Source organism: Rhea pennata, chromosome 1 (genome assembly GCF_028389875.1).
Source record: "Rhea pennata isolate bPtePen1 chromosome 1, bPtePen1.pri, whole genome shotgun sequence".
In the NCBI taxonomy this organism is placed as follows: Eukaryota; Metazoa; Chordata; class Aves; order Rheiformes; family Rheidae; genus Rhea; species Rhea pennata.
In genome coordinates this window covers 144,718,681-144,734,793 of record NC_084663.1, presented here as the reverse complement: position 1 = coordinate 144,734,793, position 16,113 = coordinate 144,718,681, and the positions used below count along the sequence as shown (strand labels likewise).

General features: G+C 39.6%; 1 protein-coding gene across 1 annotated transcript; it reads left to right on the top strand.

The window, feature by feature from the left end:
• The first annotated feature begins 348 nt into the window (after positions 1-348).
• Positions 349-15,543, top strand: NIPA1 (NIPA magnesium transporter 1). The gene is made up of 5 exons (XM_062601560.1): positions 349-568; positions 3,764-3,811; positions 7,614-7,704; positions 8,867-9,027; positions 10,400-15,543. The coding sequence occupies exons 1-5, from the start codon at positions 409-411 to the stop codon at positions 10,909-10,911; spliced, it is 972 nt and encodes a 323-aa protein (XP_062457544.1). The 5' UTR covers positions 349-408; the 3' UTR covers positions 10,912-15,543.
• The last annotated feature ends 570 nt before the right edge of the window (positions 15,544-16,113 follow it).

The following is a 16,113-nucleotide window of genomic DNA, read 5'->3' as shown; positions in this document are numbered from 1 at the left end:
CTGCCTTGCCCCGCTCGCCGCGCCGCGGGCACCCCGCGGGCCGCCGCAGTGCGCCGGGACAGGGACCCACAGCGGGACGCCCCGCGCGGGGCCCGCGCGGAGAAGGGCTTCCCAGCGCTGTGACGTCACAGCGGCGCGGGGAAGGGGGAGCGGTGCAACGACTATGACGTCATATTGCCGCTCTCCCCGCGGCGCCGAGTGCGCGCTCCGCCGCGGCGGGCTGGGCCGGGCGCCAGGAGCCGCGGCTGCCGCCGGTGCCCGGCCGGAGCGGGAGCCGGAGTCGGAGCCGCCCCCGGCGGGGCGGGGCGGGGGCGCAGCGCCGGGCGGGTCCCCGCGCAGAGCCGCTGCCGGGTGCGCCGGGCCCGGGGAGCCGCGGCGCCAGCAGCTGCTCTCGGCGGCGGCGGGGCGATGCGGATGGCGGTCGGTGCGGCAGCGGGCGACGGGGCAGAGCCGAGCCCCGGCCCCGCCGCCGTCTCGCTGGGCTTGAGCGTGGCCGTGGTGTCCAGCCTAGTGAACGGCTCCACCTTCGTCCTGCAGAAGAAGGGGATCGTGCGGGCCCGAGGGAGAGGTAGGGGCCCCACCGCGCCGGGCCGGCCCGGCTCCCCGCGGCGCTGCAGCGGTCCCGGCGTCGCAGCCGCCCTTTGCTCCCCCACTGCTCTTGGCGCTGCCGCCCGCCTCGGCGGCTCTGCCGGGGCGAGCATCGCCGCCGGCGCCCTCGGCCCCTGCGTGTCCTCCGCGCCCTGGGGCAGCGCTGCCCCCCGCGCAGCTCCGCCGCCTCCCGATGGGCAGGCTGCGGCGGCCGCCGCCGGTCCGCGCGGGGGCCGCGGGGGGAGCCAGGCGCGCTGCCGCGGTAAGTGGGCTTCGCGGCAGAGGTCGGTGGCTGGAGCAGGGCGTGAGGCACGGCGAGGCTAACGGTGAGGCGTCGAGCGGAGAGCGACGGGGGGATATTAAGCACAGTCATCAGGCACGGCATCCAAACCTATGGCCTGCTCACTGATCTTCTGTAACACACCGTTAGGGAGTACATATATACACATGCATACATACCTATATATATACACACATGCATAGGTAGACATGTGTGTGTGTATGCATGAATATATATATATTTCTCTTGAAATATTTTCATTGACTCGTTGCACTTTCCTACTCGCTGTCTTTGGCTCAGATAGTCTCTTTCCCTGAAGAGCACAGGCATACCTTACACCTTGTCCACTCCTCGTGCCAGTGCTTCCCCAGATGTACACCACAAAGTTGGAACGGATCACGTGGCAGTTGCCTTTTGTAGAGAAAGGCACAGCAAGAACGTGAAGTCACTAATCTCTGTATTTTTTTGTTTGCTTGGAAATGCCTTACCTTATTGTTGTTTTCCAGAATGAACATTCAGCAGCTTCCTGTACTATACAGTTTAACCCCCCCCCCCAAAAAAAAAAGTTGTAATTTCATAGCATATTCAGATCTTTGTATTTTATTCTGATGCTGGAACTCCCACAATCATGCCATCTATAGATATCATTTTACTAATTGCTTCTTTACAGTTTGAGTGTAGAGAAACCACAGTATATCTATTTACTTGTTTTTAATGTCTTGCTTTTGGAGGAAAGCTGTGAACACACAGGTTATATTGGGCCTTTTAATTGTATTTCTGTTGGTTGTGAATAACCATTTGTTTTGCTGGTGGTGGTAGGATGTGTGTATGTGTGAGCATGGGTACATCAGTCTGGGAACTCTTATGAAAAACACTGCACAAGCAGTGACAGAAACATGTTAAGCATTTCCTGGGGTGTTCTTTGTTGTTGTTGCTTTGTTTTGCACTTTTTTTTTTTTTTTTTGAGATGGCTGGTGTTGGAGCAGCAATGCATTTCCAGTGCCTGCTCTATCGAGCATGTTCAGGGTGGGTTCAGAGAAATACCAGCTGACAGCATGACCTAACAAGTTTATTTTGCATTTTCCACAATGACCTTACAGTTACAGCTAGGGGCTCCAGACAAACTATCGTTTCATAATCTTAGTCCCCCTTTCCCTTCAAGATGGCTGTAATTGACTTTTATTCTTAACATAGAGGTCAAGTTTGCATCATAAATGCAAATCTTTTTGTAAGTGAAACTGAGAAAACAAGAGAGGAAGGAATGATACTGCCACCACAATGTAGTTAAAGCAAGTTCCCATTCTTAGAGTTGGGTCTAATTACTTTTAAAGAGCTTTCAGTAGTGTGCTGAGTGGATGTGCAAGGGCTGCGCGTCTGTGTTTTCAGCATCAGTAGGTGACTGTCACAACTGTAAAACATCTTGCTTCCAAGGTATTGCTGAAGATTATTTGTGTATCTTGTGGAGCATCTTCCTAGTGTTTCCTATTGCTGTGCTCATTAATGGAGCTGTAAATTAGGAGACAGCCAGGCAAATAATGCTGGTTTCTGTCTATATAATATTTTGAAGCAGTGCAGTTCTTCCTTGAGTCCAGCAGTGAGAACTAAGAGCCTAAGATCATTAGTGTCAGATGATGTCTTTTTTTTCCATTGGCTTCAATAGGTGTTGTATAATTAAAAACAAGCTACTTCAAGTCTTTTCTATGTTCTTCACTGAATCAATAATACAGTATCAATGCAGTTAGTAATCCTTGCTTAGTTAGAAACAGCAGTGGGTGACAAATATTTTGCAAAATTACCTTACTTGAGTCAATATTTTCTATAATTTTTACCCACAGCAAAGTGTTTTATATGCAATAACAAAAGTCTAAAGGATGATTACACCCACTCGAAAGCTGGCCATTTTCATTAGTCATTTTTCCTCACATTTCAGTTATATAGTGTGATTTCCAAGCACTTAATATTTTATAAGTTTCTGGAGTTATAGATTATTGAATTATAGATTTTTTTAAAAAAAAATTCCTGGGGATTTCAGAGTGCTCCATTTATGTAAAATATTGCCTACCACTCCAGCAGGTCTTGAGAGAGCATCTTCCCGAGTAAATACAGAACAGGAATGCTAGAAGGACAAGCAGGACATAACAACAGGATAATGTGATGCCAAAGTCAAGTTCTTTGAAGACTAGGGTTTAGTTTAACAAGTAGTTACTAGCTTTGCTATTCCACAAAAGTAGAACTTCCAAAATGAGATGCGTAGACTCCGTGGTGCACTGCAAGTCAAGAGTTCTTAATAATTGATTTACAACGAAACTAACCATTTTGAACTCGGCAGACATTAAAGGACAATCTAGAATTTTTAACCATCTGTTAGAAACATAGTAATATGTCAGTAATTCAGAGAAGGCTTCAATCACAGCAATTTCCAAATGCTCACGTACAGGAGGATTGATCCACACTAATGTACTCCCCAAGCTCCATGCCAAAAAATGTCTCTCCCATATAATTTCATTGGGGGTATATTAACAAACTAATTTATCCAAATTATGTGTTTCCATAGGTTTCCATTTTTCTTAGTAGTGATTCTAATATACCTGTTAAATGGCCCCATTCAGAAGCATTTGCTGACATTTCAGAGGCTCTCTAAGTAATCTAAGCATTAGAGTTGCATAGTCAGGACTTCTGACTAATAAGGTTCCTTAAGGAGCTCTAACTTGGATATTTAGGCCAAATCTGAGTACCTTATATCCTCTCTCTTGTTTTCTTCCCACTCTTTTGCCTTAAAGAAAAGTGTTAAGATAAAGGTCCTTAATAGTCAAGACTGTTGAAATTATTCCTTTTCATAGTTTCAGTAATGCAAATACATATTTTTCTAATATATATATATACTTCCTCTTCCAGGTACTTCATACTTAACAGATATAGTGTGGTGGTCTGGCACTATTGCAAGTAAGTATTTTTACATGGTTTGATTTCTTTTTCATTTTTTCTTTTTTTTTCTCCTGAAGGGAAAAGCTGTGGTTTGATGATGAAGTGGGTCATCAGAAAATCTGAGTTCTAATCTTGAATATTTCACTGACTTCTAATGAAATACATTTCCCTCAAAATACATTTCTACCTTCAGTAAACTGTCGCTTGGACTATTATGTCTGCTGCTGTTTGAAGAGGCAAAGAGCTGAGATAAACCAGAGACAAACATCTTTCCAGATTTTCAGAACCATTTGATACTTGCAGCTTTTGGCACCCACAGAGTGTTCTGACTGTGGAGTCTTGGGTTTTGTATCTTTGGATTGCACTGGTGTGCTCAGTTTTTAATAAAAATCAAAGCTGAATAAGAAATTGTAATTCTGCACAAAAGGTCTTATTGAGCATATGTTATTTTTTTAGATCAGAAGGCACTTAGCTGGCCTCAATTTAAATTTTCTTTGATTTCTAGCTTTGCAGCTATAGTTTCAGTTTTGTTTTTAATCTACAAGATTTATATGTGCCACTAATTATAAGATTGGTACAGTTTTAGACTAATGCTATGACCTATGTAACCTGTGCTCACACAAAGTTCACTCTCTGATTTGAGTCCAGAACATGCAGGGTACCTAGCTTTCTCTTTTTGTAGTTCTGCCCAGTTTTATCCACATGAGTTTAAAATATTACCCCACTTTTGGATGCCAATCCGGTGGTCTTTGAATTATTTGTAAATGTTTTAATGCCATTCCTCAAAAGTACAAATCCAGTTGTGCTGCTTGCCTTTTTGCAGCAAGGTAGGTCTCTGGTTTTGCCCTCTTCAAGCCTCACACAAGGAGCGGAAGCTGTTAAATCCCTTGAAGGTTAAAGTCCACAGCAAGAGTAGAGCCAACAGAGCTCCAGAGGAAAGTCCTCAGCTAATTTAAGCTGAGTTTGAGTAGTTCTTTGACAGCTTCCTACTCTGCCGTGATCATTACATGCCTAAGTAGCAGTAACTCTATGCTTTAATCACTGTTGCTTATCCCCTGTGAGGCCTCCATTTTGAATCTCTGAACAGAAGGAATAAAAGAATTTTTATTACAGGAGTCAATCTTGGTGAGTCAGAGAAAAAGGTTTCCTGTTTAAAAGGGCTGAATGTATTGAATGAAGCTAAAATTGCTGAAGGGAATGGTATCAGTTGGCGTTTGTCCAGCAGCTAGGTGCAGGTATTCCAAAACAAAGCCTCAGAAAGTTTACGGAGGAACCAAGGTAAGAATTCCCTAAGGATGCTGTAGATTCAGAATTGCAATCCTGTGACAAACAGCGGTAGCAACAGCCAGGTAGGCAACTGTGAGAAAGGTGACATTTTGGAGATTTAGCAGTATCCCTAGTAACCTCGGAGAAATGACGGTAGCTGATGGTAATTTTGTAAAGTACAGAATTTGGAGTTAGGATGACTAATGGAATCAGCATAAACTCTATCAGCTTGTTTTCACAAGATTTGCTCAGATAGTGAACAAGTATTTGTGTGTAGGCATGCTGGCTCAGAATAACACTTCCTAACGATTTTGTGGCCTTGGGATCCACTGGATTACTGAAGACTTCAAAGGAAGGGCTCCAGATTCTGCTAAGGGACTTTTTTGTACTGCAGTCAAACGAGTGATTGCACCATGTGTACAGGTACTTCAGTCAGCATTAAACTAATTAATTGAGCAATTAATTAGTTTCAGTGCAGATTTTGATAGTAGCATAGCTGTGGCATTTGTGACAGCTTTTATAGTGGATGCATCTACGTTGGCGTTTTGTCTGAGGCTGGGAATGGACTTGTGAAGCAAATCTCCTGTTTGTTTCCACTTGCTGGGCTTTGGTTCACATTTTGGGTCAATATTGGAGCATCTGAGCTGGATTTCTTTCAGCTGAAACTAGGCTGGAAGATGCATTCTAGGAATATGCCTGATACAGATCAGCTGTAAATGGACTTCCAGTCTGTGGGACCAGGCTGAAGTTAGTCTGAAATAAACCCCCTGAAACGCATAGGGCAGATTCTTTTGCTCTACAGATCTGCCCCTGCTGGTCCCTTTGCTAACGTAGACATATCAGTGTGTGTCAAGTCTTGTGCTGTAATAATTTCTGAGATAATGCTACTCATTTAGCAAGCTTAAAGTTTGGTGTGCCTTCAAGAACTAAATCCTGTTTTGACTACAACGTTGACCTATCTGGAGAGGAATTTCTATCCACAGGAGACTGGCTGGCAGCAAAGGTTCTACTGTTATTCCATGGTGATACTGAGAATTTTGGGTAAATTCAACTAGCTTATAATAAGTTGTTTATGTATCTAAGTTGGTGCCATCTGTTAGGGTTCTTTAAACAGAAAGTTAAGGCACCAGAAATACGAAAAAGCAAACTTCTGTCAGAATAACTTAGAAATGTACAGAGTGTGCAGAAACACAGTGCCAGGTGTGCTGTGTCTTCCATGCAAGCTACTTGCTGGTGCCTTTGGATGGCATTATCTTCGAGGCACGGTGCTGTGTGTGTCTGCTGAAAAACAAAACTAAGGCTGATAGTAGAGTTATTCTCAGGGACAGAAACTATTCAGGAGACTATCACTGAATGTTGTGCTTTAGAAATGCTGTTCATGGGTTTATTTCTGTGGCTCACTCCTGCACATAGTGAAAGCCTGGGTGAACTGAATTAGTATAATTAATATTATGCCATCCTCTACAGTTTTATAAGTTTGTCTGTCTCCTTTGGGTTTCTGTCAGGTTACACACATCTTCAACTTTACTGATTATGTGAGTTAATTTGTTAAATTAGGGTTTGCACAGTGCCTTGCAGAGATAAAGAATAGTATGATGATAACAATATTTGACAGTGGAGGGTAATACCAGCCTGAGAATAAAGACAGCTTGGATTCTTGAAATATTTTAAATGCTAATAATGGCACTTGATATTTGAGCTGTATGTATTTTATGTTCAGTCTCCAGGTTCTTGCTGGTCACCACAGACTCTGTAACTATGCAAGCGTCATGTTGACTTATAAACTTGCCAGCACTTGCAAAACCAGCTTTTTATTATTATTATTGTTATTTTTTTAACTGAAAACTTGAACACATGAACTGTTTATCACAGCTGTGATGTGCAATAGTGTGGTAAACTTTGGAAATTGCTTTTATTGGAAAAAATAAGATAGGCTGTTATTGCGATTTGACATAGATTAGTTCTTGTTACACTGGTTAGGGATTACCCTTGATGTTACATAGTGCTGTGAAAATTTGATGTGCTTGACTGTATATTGAAGAGCTTTCCTGCATGTGCTTAGTATTTCGTTACTCGATTCCTTTTCTCTAGTAATGTCCCTGTATTCCTCCCAAAAGGTAACACTGCTGTTAGAACTATACCCAGAAGTGTTGTTATATGTATGTACATTCTAAAGCTGAAATCATGGGTTATATAATTTTAGCACTGCACATATAAAGATATTTGAGTGCGATGCATGAGTTTTTCTAATTTGTAGTCTTATTCATAGTTAACTAAGAGAAGCCATGAGTAAGATTATTGATCGTGCCCTCTTGGATCTTCTTGGCAAATATAAATTCTGTATTTAAAAATAAATTTAAAATGTATTTTAAATGAATTTAAATGAATTTTTAAAATTCCAGCCGTTTTGTGCATGTGCAAAATTAACAGAGCTTAGCAGAGCTGTAACGTCTGTTTTCCAGTTGGGTCCGTCTTTCCCAGACAATATTGGGTAAGTTCTCATTACTTCCCCTTACAAAGGGATTCAAAGGCCTGTTTCTGGTTCTCTTGACAGTGGCTCTTGGTCAAATAGGAAATTTCTTGGCCTACACTGCAGTTCCTACTGTGTTAGTGACTCCCCTAGGAGCTCTTGGCGTTCCATTTGGGTAAGAGTTTACTTTACTTGTTTTTATTTGAATGCTGTTAATGCTTAGAGTGTCAAATAGACTCAGTGATTACTGGACTTCCACTTAGAAGATGTCAGATTTGAGTGTCATTGAAATGTTATAATGTCATCCATTCCTATTTTTCCCAGCAAAGTATCATGTTGTGTCAGAGGACAGAGGAAAAAGGGGTTCTTGATTTTTCTGTTTTAACTATCACTATGATCTGGAACAGATGAAACAACTTTTTTTTCTTCACTTCGATTATTCTGGACTCTTTAGCTTATTCTCTTATTTACAGTTCCCTTACCATGTAGGTTTAGTCCATGTTTCATTTCATATTCTTTCTGGCCCCTGCTATCCACAACCCCCATGTGTTGTTTGACTTTGAATTTAATTTAGTTTAATTTAATTTGACTCAGTTTTCCAAAGTGAGAGAGCCCCCTGCCAATGCATGCCCACAGCTTCTGTAATGTGATGTTCATGTGTTTTTTTTTTTTTTAAAAAAAGGCAAATAAAAGGAATGTTCCTAAGAGGAGTTTAATATACCACTGCAGCAAAAAAGTACACTTATTTAAAAGTGCTGTGTATTGCCTTAAGATTTTTCTTTTGCCTACTTGCTGGGTTATGTATCTGACCATACTGGTCATCTACTTTTGAATACAGACTGCTGTGGGTGGGCTTCATGTCTGTCTGTAGTTTCATACACTACAGATCACGCTGGTGGTGCTCTACTTACCACCTGTTATTATGCAAGGCCATATAATTTGTGTATTTTGGCCAGTTACATGTCTGTGCTGAGCCTTGTAATCTTTATAATCAAAGGTCAATTTTATCTCATGACTACATGGTACCTACAAATGGAGTTTGGTGATCTCTCACCAAACTGTAACAGGTAGGTATCTGCACTATCTGGGGTGCCTGATGCCTGTTTCCTCCCTCCCCCCCCCCCCCCCCCCCCGATGAAACATCATGGGTTGAATAAGATGGAGATTGGAAGAATCTTCCCTAAACTGAAGCTGAAATGCAGTTTGAAGGCTATTTGAAGATTCACTAATGTTTGATAATATTTCTTTAACAGAAGGAAATTCATGTGGCAAATAACGGGCAGAGCAGTATTAAGAGATTGTATTCAAACTTCTAATTTTCCTCCTCTTTGTTAAAGGTCCATTTTAGCTTCCTACTTACTGAAAGAAAAACTCAACATTCTCGGCAAGCTGGGATGTCTGCTGAGCTGCGCTGGGTCTGTCGTTCTCATCATCCATTCCCCGAAGTCAGAGAGTGTAACAACTCAGGCTGAACTTGAAGAGAAGCTTACAAATCCAGGTACTTCATTCTTTCATTAACTCATAATGATTTTGTGAGATTGATCAAGAGCACACGTGAGGAGGAGATGTACTGCTTCCAAGAGATAGTTAAACCAACTTCTGAAGAAAACATGATGTGACAGGGACAAACCAGTATGGCTCGCTCTGCTTAGAATGCCTCAGTTTATTGATGCATGTGCCCAGGAAATAAATCAAGATTTTTTAACAGAGTAGTTCAGGCGTTAAACTATTTTAAACTACTAAACTTTAAGAACATTCTCCTTCACAGCAAACTAAGAACAGTGGCCATTTGAACTTGTCATTTTTCTAAAATTATAAAAAAGTGTTTCTTGTTACCTACAGAATGAAAGCTGTAACTCTAGGATCTCAACTTTTTTTAGAAAAACAACAAAAAAAAAGTTGTCTTTTGTTCTTTAATTCCGCATTTGTTTTTTGTTTATAAATTTATACTAGATACCAGTTATGTTCCAAATAGATTTCTTTGCATACTAAAGGTGTGCAGAAATGCACTATCTAGACATGTCCTGAAATGCCTGTCTCATAGAGTGTTGGGCAGACAGGGAAGTAAAACCCCATTAGCTGCTGGATGGGATATACTTGTGCTTAATACATTTCAAACCCACTTTTTTCTTTCATAAGAGCTGAAGTGACAACTGGTGCTACTTCCATTTATTGCTTTAAGTGGGAGAAACTCAAGCCACATCAGTTACCCAAAACTAGGGGGAAGGGCAGGGAGGAAGAAGAAGACAAAGCAAAAATTTGCAAGGAAATGAAAACAAACACCCTGGTCTAAATTTACAGTTTCACTCCAGCCAACATGAACAGGAAATACATTTCTTCAAAACTGAAAGTGTGAAATATTTCTCACTGGTCTAATTTGCATGCTGATACAATAATGTAAATGATACAGCCTCCCCGTTCTTCCAACTCTCCCTGCTCTTATCATTGACTCTAATGGGATTTAACTACATTTAAGTACTTTGCTAAATTCACACACAGTGCTTTGCTGAGCTGGTTACAAATGAGGCATTATTACTGCCGTTCATCACAGGGGATTTTAATGAGTATAACCCTAATGGAAAAGAAGATAAAAAAAAGAAGCCATCTTAAATCCAGTTCAAATGTGCAACTGTATTTTACTATGCAATGGGTTTGTTTTGCACAAAGCACGTGAGAATGTCATGAGTCACAGGTGCCCACTAAAACATTAAAAACTCTGATTTGAGTGTGTGTTCGATATCAAAACTTAGTCGTGGTATATACCTGAGGTTCCATTGGTAAGACATGATTTGCCTGCTAAAGTCTCCAGTGTAGAGCCCAAACTGGAAGTTCTTTTCTTGCTATTACCTTGTTTTCTTTTTGTTTTCCAGTTTTCGTGGGTTATCTCTGCATAGTACTGCTAATGCTTCTCCTGCTTATCTTCTGGATAGCTCCAGCTCATGGACCTACTAATATCATGGTTTACATCAGTATTTGCTCTCTATTGGGCAGTTTCACTGTGCCCAGCACAAAAGGCATTGGGCTGGCTGCTCAAGATATCTTTCACAATAACCCATCAAGTCAAAGGGCTCTGTATCTCTGTCTGGTACTTCTGGCAGTATTAGGATGTAGCATTATCATTCAGTTCAGGTACATCAATAAGGCACTGGAATGTTTTGACTCCTCTGTGTTTGGTGCCATCTACTATGTTGTGTTTACCACTTTAGTCTTGTTGGCTTCAGCCATCCTTTTCAGGGAATGGAGTAATGTGGGAGTGGTAGATTTCTTGGGAATGGCTTGTGGATTCACCACCGTATCTATCGGAATTGTTCTTATACAAGTCTTCAAGGAATTCAACTTCAATATTGGGGATTTAAATAAACCTAACATGAAGACAGATTAAAAAAATTTTTAGGGAAACTGGGTGGCTCAGGGAATGACAGAGCCTTTTATTTCTAGGTCACTGCTTCAGTTATGATTCAGATTGGTATTTATTACCCTCTGACAATTTGGTGGCCTACAGGAAATGAATTGGAGGCTTCCATCCAGTTTCAAAGGGACAGTTGTCCATTCACCCCAAATTAACATAATAAATGGCAGTAATTAGTATTATTGCTGATGGTCTCAGTTGGAAGGCCAAGGATTGAGTCGGCATAGAGACCGATGTATTTTCTCCCTGTAAAAAAGCAATTCATCACAAAAAGGTTCAGGGGTATTCTAATAGGCTTGTGTTGTGTATATTATGGCTGCTTCTGAGGTAAGCTTTCTGTAGAGTGGGAACATCAGTTTCTAATGCACTCAATCTGACACCTTTCATGAGTGATGTATACCCTTAAAATTTGGGGGGGGGAGGGGGGAGTGAATGGAACAATTTGTTAATCTTCTTAATATAGCAATGTGTTCACCGTCCAGGCTGTGAATTCTGAGACAAGTGTTGATTCAACTCTGACTGCGGATTTGTCCTTTTATAGTAGCTGTCTCTGCAATTTGGTCTGACATGGAGTGAAGACACTGGGGATTTTTAAATTAAATTCTTTATAGAGAGCAGTGGACCCTTAAAATCTTTTACTAATTATTTATCAGCAGATGGTAGTGTCCAGATTACCGGTATGCATTTTTCTTTGTAACTTATATGCATTAAGACATACTGCATTCATCTTGAGTTTTTAACTGGGAACAGACAGAAAGGCTGTGAAAGATGTGGAAACAATGCACAGAATTTTGTCTATGAGGTGGCTTATTTGTAAGCAGCTCAGAACTATTTCAGTGCCTTTGTAATCCAAAAATACTGCATAAATGTGAATGTATTTGTTTCAGATGGTCTATACTTGTTTAATAATTCACTTTGATTGTATGTAATATTTGACTGTATTCAAATTCTAAACATGTAGAGCAGCCAGAAGGAGCTACATATTTTTGGAAAATTTTACAAATCTGAGTTGAAATCTTCAGATGTCTTGACAGCTTCTGAAATATCCATAGTCATAATGAGAAGAGGTAATCTGCAAGACGTCTGTTTAAAGCAGTCCAGCATATCCTAGTTAAGTGGCAGTATAGGCAACTGTGTTTAGTTAGGAAGCAGCAACAACAACAAAAAAATAGAATAGCATGAGATTTCTTGGTAGCTCAGAAAAAGGAAAGATGGCCAGATCGCTCTTGTAACCTGGAAAAAGGAGATTAAAAACTGAACTATTTAGGCATTTAGAGAGCTGAGTTTCTGTATAAGCATTCAGATACATTAACTTACAGACCTGAGTGAGTTCAGCAATAGTACTTTGACACTGGAATGATTCTGAACTGATCAGTTTAGACCATTTGGAGAATACTGGTATATTAACGAAAGAAATCAGTCACAAGACTTGAAAAGTAATGATTATATTTTTCATTTTAAGTGCAAAAATAGCATACAGTGGAACTCAACATCTCTGGTTCAGAATGTCTCTTCAAACAAACAAACAAAAAAAAATATTGCAAGACTGTTTTGAGAAGTCTATGACACTTAACAAGAAAGCACAGATTTAGTTTTGTGGATGGTTAACAGTAAAGCAAACTTTATTTAATGGAGACTAATAACTATTCACTTCAGTGATGTTTTTTGATCATAAGTAACGTTTCCTTACAACTCAGCCTCCATTTTCATTTAAACGAAATGTTATAAGCCCTTCTGATTGTAGCAATAAACATGACTGGTGAACCCTAAAGAATTGGTATTTTGAAGAGAGCAGAAGACCCCTCCTATGTTACTTTTACAACTGAAGTGACTCTTACTCTGAATTGACAGAAACACATTGTTATAGGCCAGCAAAGAAACTGGGTATCTTGGTGAGATTAAAAAAAAAAAAGCATTAGCACATAAAAAGCCATCTTTGTGGATTCCTAAGTACTGTACATGGTTTCTTGAAAGTTTCAGTATTGTAGGTGAGGGAATTGGATTATAAAGTCTGGATAAAAATAAACTTTGTTCATTATTGATTGAAAGATGGTAACCTGGTTATCAATGCACAATTATGCTTTGTCATTCTAGTTCCCTTTTCTGATTGAAACTGAATCCTAAATAAGTTATGAGACCTGTAGTGATTTACTTTTAAAACTAGTATTAGCTGTTTGTTGAAGTAATCAAGTCATCTTTTCAAAATTCAAATTCAGAGTTCATGAGTTGTGTGTTCATTTTGTACTAGCCCTTACTCTCTGAAGACTTCCATGAAAATCTATCTTTGGGCTAAAGTGAAAATGACAGCAGTCTCCTCTTAGTCCTTCTTTGGCCATATCTCTCTGTCTGTTTTGTTCTAAAGTTTCTTCCTATTTATTTAGAAAGTGCCTATCCTGGTATTTTAGGTACATATGCAAATTATTATTAAATATACTGAAAACAACTTGACTGCCCTGCTATAACCCTGCCATTTTCTGTACCACATAAACAACTTCACTTGATAAGCACTCACTGTGCAGAGTAAGAAAAAAGTAGCAGCTGTGTTCTTTGGTCCTCTGACCATTCTTAGAGCTGATAAATGTCTGCAGTTTGTTCTTTTCCCCTCCTCAGCTGCTCCTCATGCCTGATAAGCTTTCTAGAAATACTTAGTAACCCTTGTTTGATACAGATGTCAAAAGCCAGCACATAAGGTGAAAGCAATTATAGTGGCCTTGCACCTTGTTTTTATCTGCAGCCTTTTACATTGTGAATGATAAATAATGAAAAAAACTTTATTTTTGCTACTCTTTGTTCAGTATATAACAGCTTTCTTTTAAGTTCTGCTGTACCTGGGTCTGGTCCAGTTCTAACTTTAGAAATGTATTAACATTTTATGTTGTTACTATTGGCATGATTCTTTCTCCCTCTACCCCATACCCTACTTGCTCTGTGTCCCCTACCTTTTTTAGTCTTTTACCATTGCTTTTCTGATTGAAAAGGAGGCACTGTTGAATTTTCAGCTTTTCTCTCTTTCTCTCCTCCTAGACATTTGAGTAAGACATCTGAGTTCCATCATCTCAGGGAGCAAATGTGCATAGTTGTCTCCTGAGCTTTGGTCTCAATTGTGGGTCTGCCCTTTTCACATACTTTCACGTTACTCACATGGATAGCTATGAGCCAGATGACTTAAGTGCGGATTCCAAAGTAGAAGTGACCAGAGGCTACACATGTACAAAAGTGGACTGATTACAGTGAGATGCATTTAAATTTAATTTAAATCCATATGAAAGAGATTTACTCTGGCTTCTATTCTGCTTATCAGCCATATTTACTTACATGATGTTGTTACTCACTTGAAGATAGCTCTTTGATCATTATCCCTTCAGTATATGGAGGATTTACATGTGTCAGTCCTGATCTTTATTAGATGTTAAATATGAAAATCCCTCAAATGTTCACTAGGAGAATAGAAACCTTTTTGATACCAAAAAAACAACAAAAAAAAAGTTATGCTTTACATGCTTATGTAAAAAACCAAAATACCTGAAGAAGGTACCTGCTGAATTAGCCTTTCAGGATACTGTATGTGTACGTAGAGACTATTTATTAGTGAGCTGAAACTAACATGAATAAGAACCAGTCAACATAGTCAACCATACAACAGTTTGACAAGTGAGGCTTCCTTCCAATAATTTTGATTTATATTGAACGTATGTATTTTTATGAAGTAACTAGCACTGAAAAATGAAAACACTGGATTTTATTCATTGAAACAGTTAAATCGGGGAGATTTAATTTTCCTTTTTTTTTTTTTTAAGAAAAAGGATTTGATGTAACTAAATATAGGATGCTTAAAATGGGGCTTTGTTTGCACAATATACCCTTCTCACCTTCTTGTTTTATAAATATAAAACACTGAGGATTCTACAGATCTTCCTTAGTTGTTTTGAGATCATGTAACTTCAGGACTTGCTGAAGTTTTACTGTTAAATCAATTTGTTTAGCTATTATCTGGGTTTTTTTTTGTTAGAGATCAAGTCTTTGTAGTAACTCATTGGTGCTATAGAATGTGGGCTTAAGTGATGCAGAAATTCAGAGAGTACCATTTTAGCACCAATGATGTCAAGTTATCATTACTAGCACCCAAGTCTTTCAGACAGTAGTGTTGAAATCAAGTGATTACAAGGTTACGTATTAGGAAATCTTTTTAAAGAGCTGCAAATAAGCATTTTGGGGGTTTGGGGGTTTGTTTTATTTTTCAAACAGTTGTGCGAAATTTTACACATAAGGGATATTTTTGAGTTACTTTTTCAACTGTGGAGCTTTTTTTGCTGGTATGTAAAAAAACAAACAAAAAAACTAGTGAGATGTAGGGGAAGAGTGGATGGCAAAAAATACACAGTGTGATAGGTTTGGTTGCTTCAATGCTATTGCAATATAGTAACTACATATTACATGAAAATGGTTTATTTTACTAGCTTTCAAATGTATATATAGATTTATTAATGGCTTACAAGTCTAGCTTATTCTCTTTGCTTTTTAAGAAAATAGTTATAGGCATGTTGTATTTGCCTTGTGTAAATTATAAAAGGCTATTTATTAAGTTTTCTGATAACTAATCTATTTATTAACCTGTAATGTTTTAAAATAAATGATTTATTTCTAGCTCAATGTTTGTTTTGTGATTCCTCCTATTTTACAGAAAAAAATAATTGTTTTCCCACACATCTAGGTGTCATAAGGCCTTATCTCAATTCATGAGCCGGAACTATTTCTTTCACCCTTCAATAAAACAGCAGCTGTGCTTTTACTGATAGTAGAAGTTTCTTTCCCATGCACAGATTATTTGCCACACTGAGGACTCTTGTCACTAAATAGTGGTGTCTGACAACAAGCTATAGCTTAATGTCTTAATTGCCCTGAAGTTTGTTCACAGGTGAAATGAACGCTTCAGCTTTGAAAAAAAAATGTTGTCAGGCCTGAGTTCACCTTAAACTGTGCATTTTAAGAGTTATCATATTCTCTGTTCATGCATTCCTGTACACTGTCTAGTGGTTAGCAACAGATGGCTTTTGTAGAAAGATCTATTGCTCCATAGTTGGATGTGCATGAAGTGACAGCAAATGTAAGGGGAGTCCACGTCACCAGCCTAACTCACTGTCATGAGAGCTTTCTACAGAAGGAATCAATTAGAAA

Coding starts and splice junctions, on each gene's coding strand:
- NIPA1 (XM_062601560.1), top strand. CDS start 409: ATGCGGATGGCGGTCGGTGCGGCAGCGGGCGACGGGGCAGAGCCGAGC. Junction 569..3,763: donor CGTGCGGGCCCGAGGGAGAG/GTAGGGGCCCCA, acceptor TTCCTCTTCCAG/GTACTTCATACTTAACAGAT. Junction 9,028..10,399: donor AGAGAAGCTTACAAATCCAG/GTACTTCATTCT, acceptor TTTGTTTTCCAG/TTTTCGTGGGTTATCTCTGC.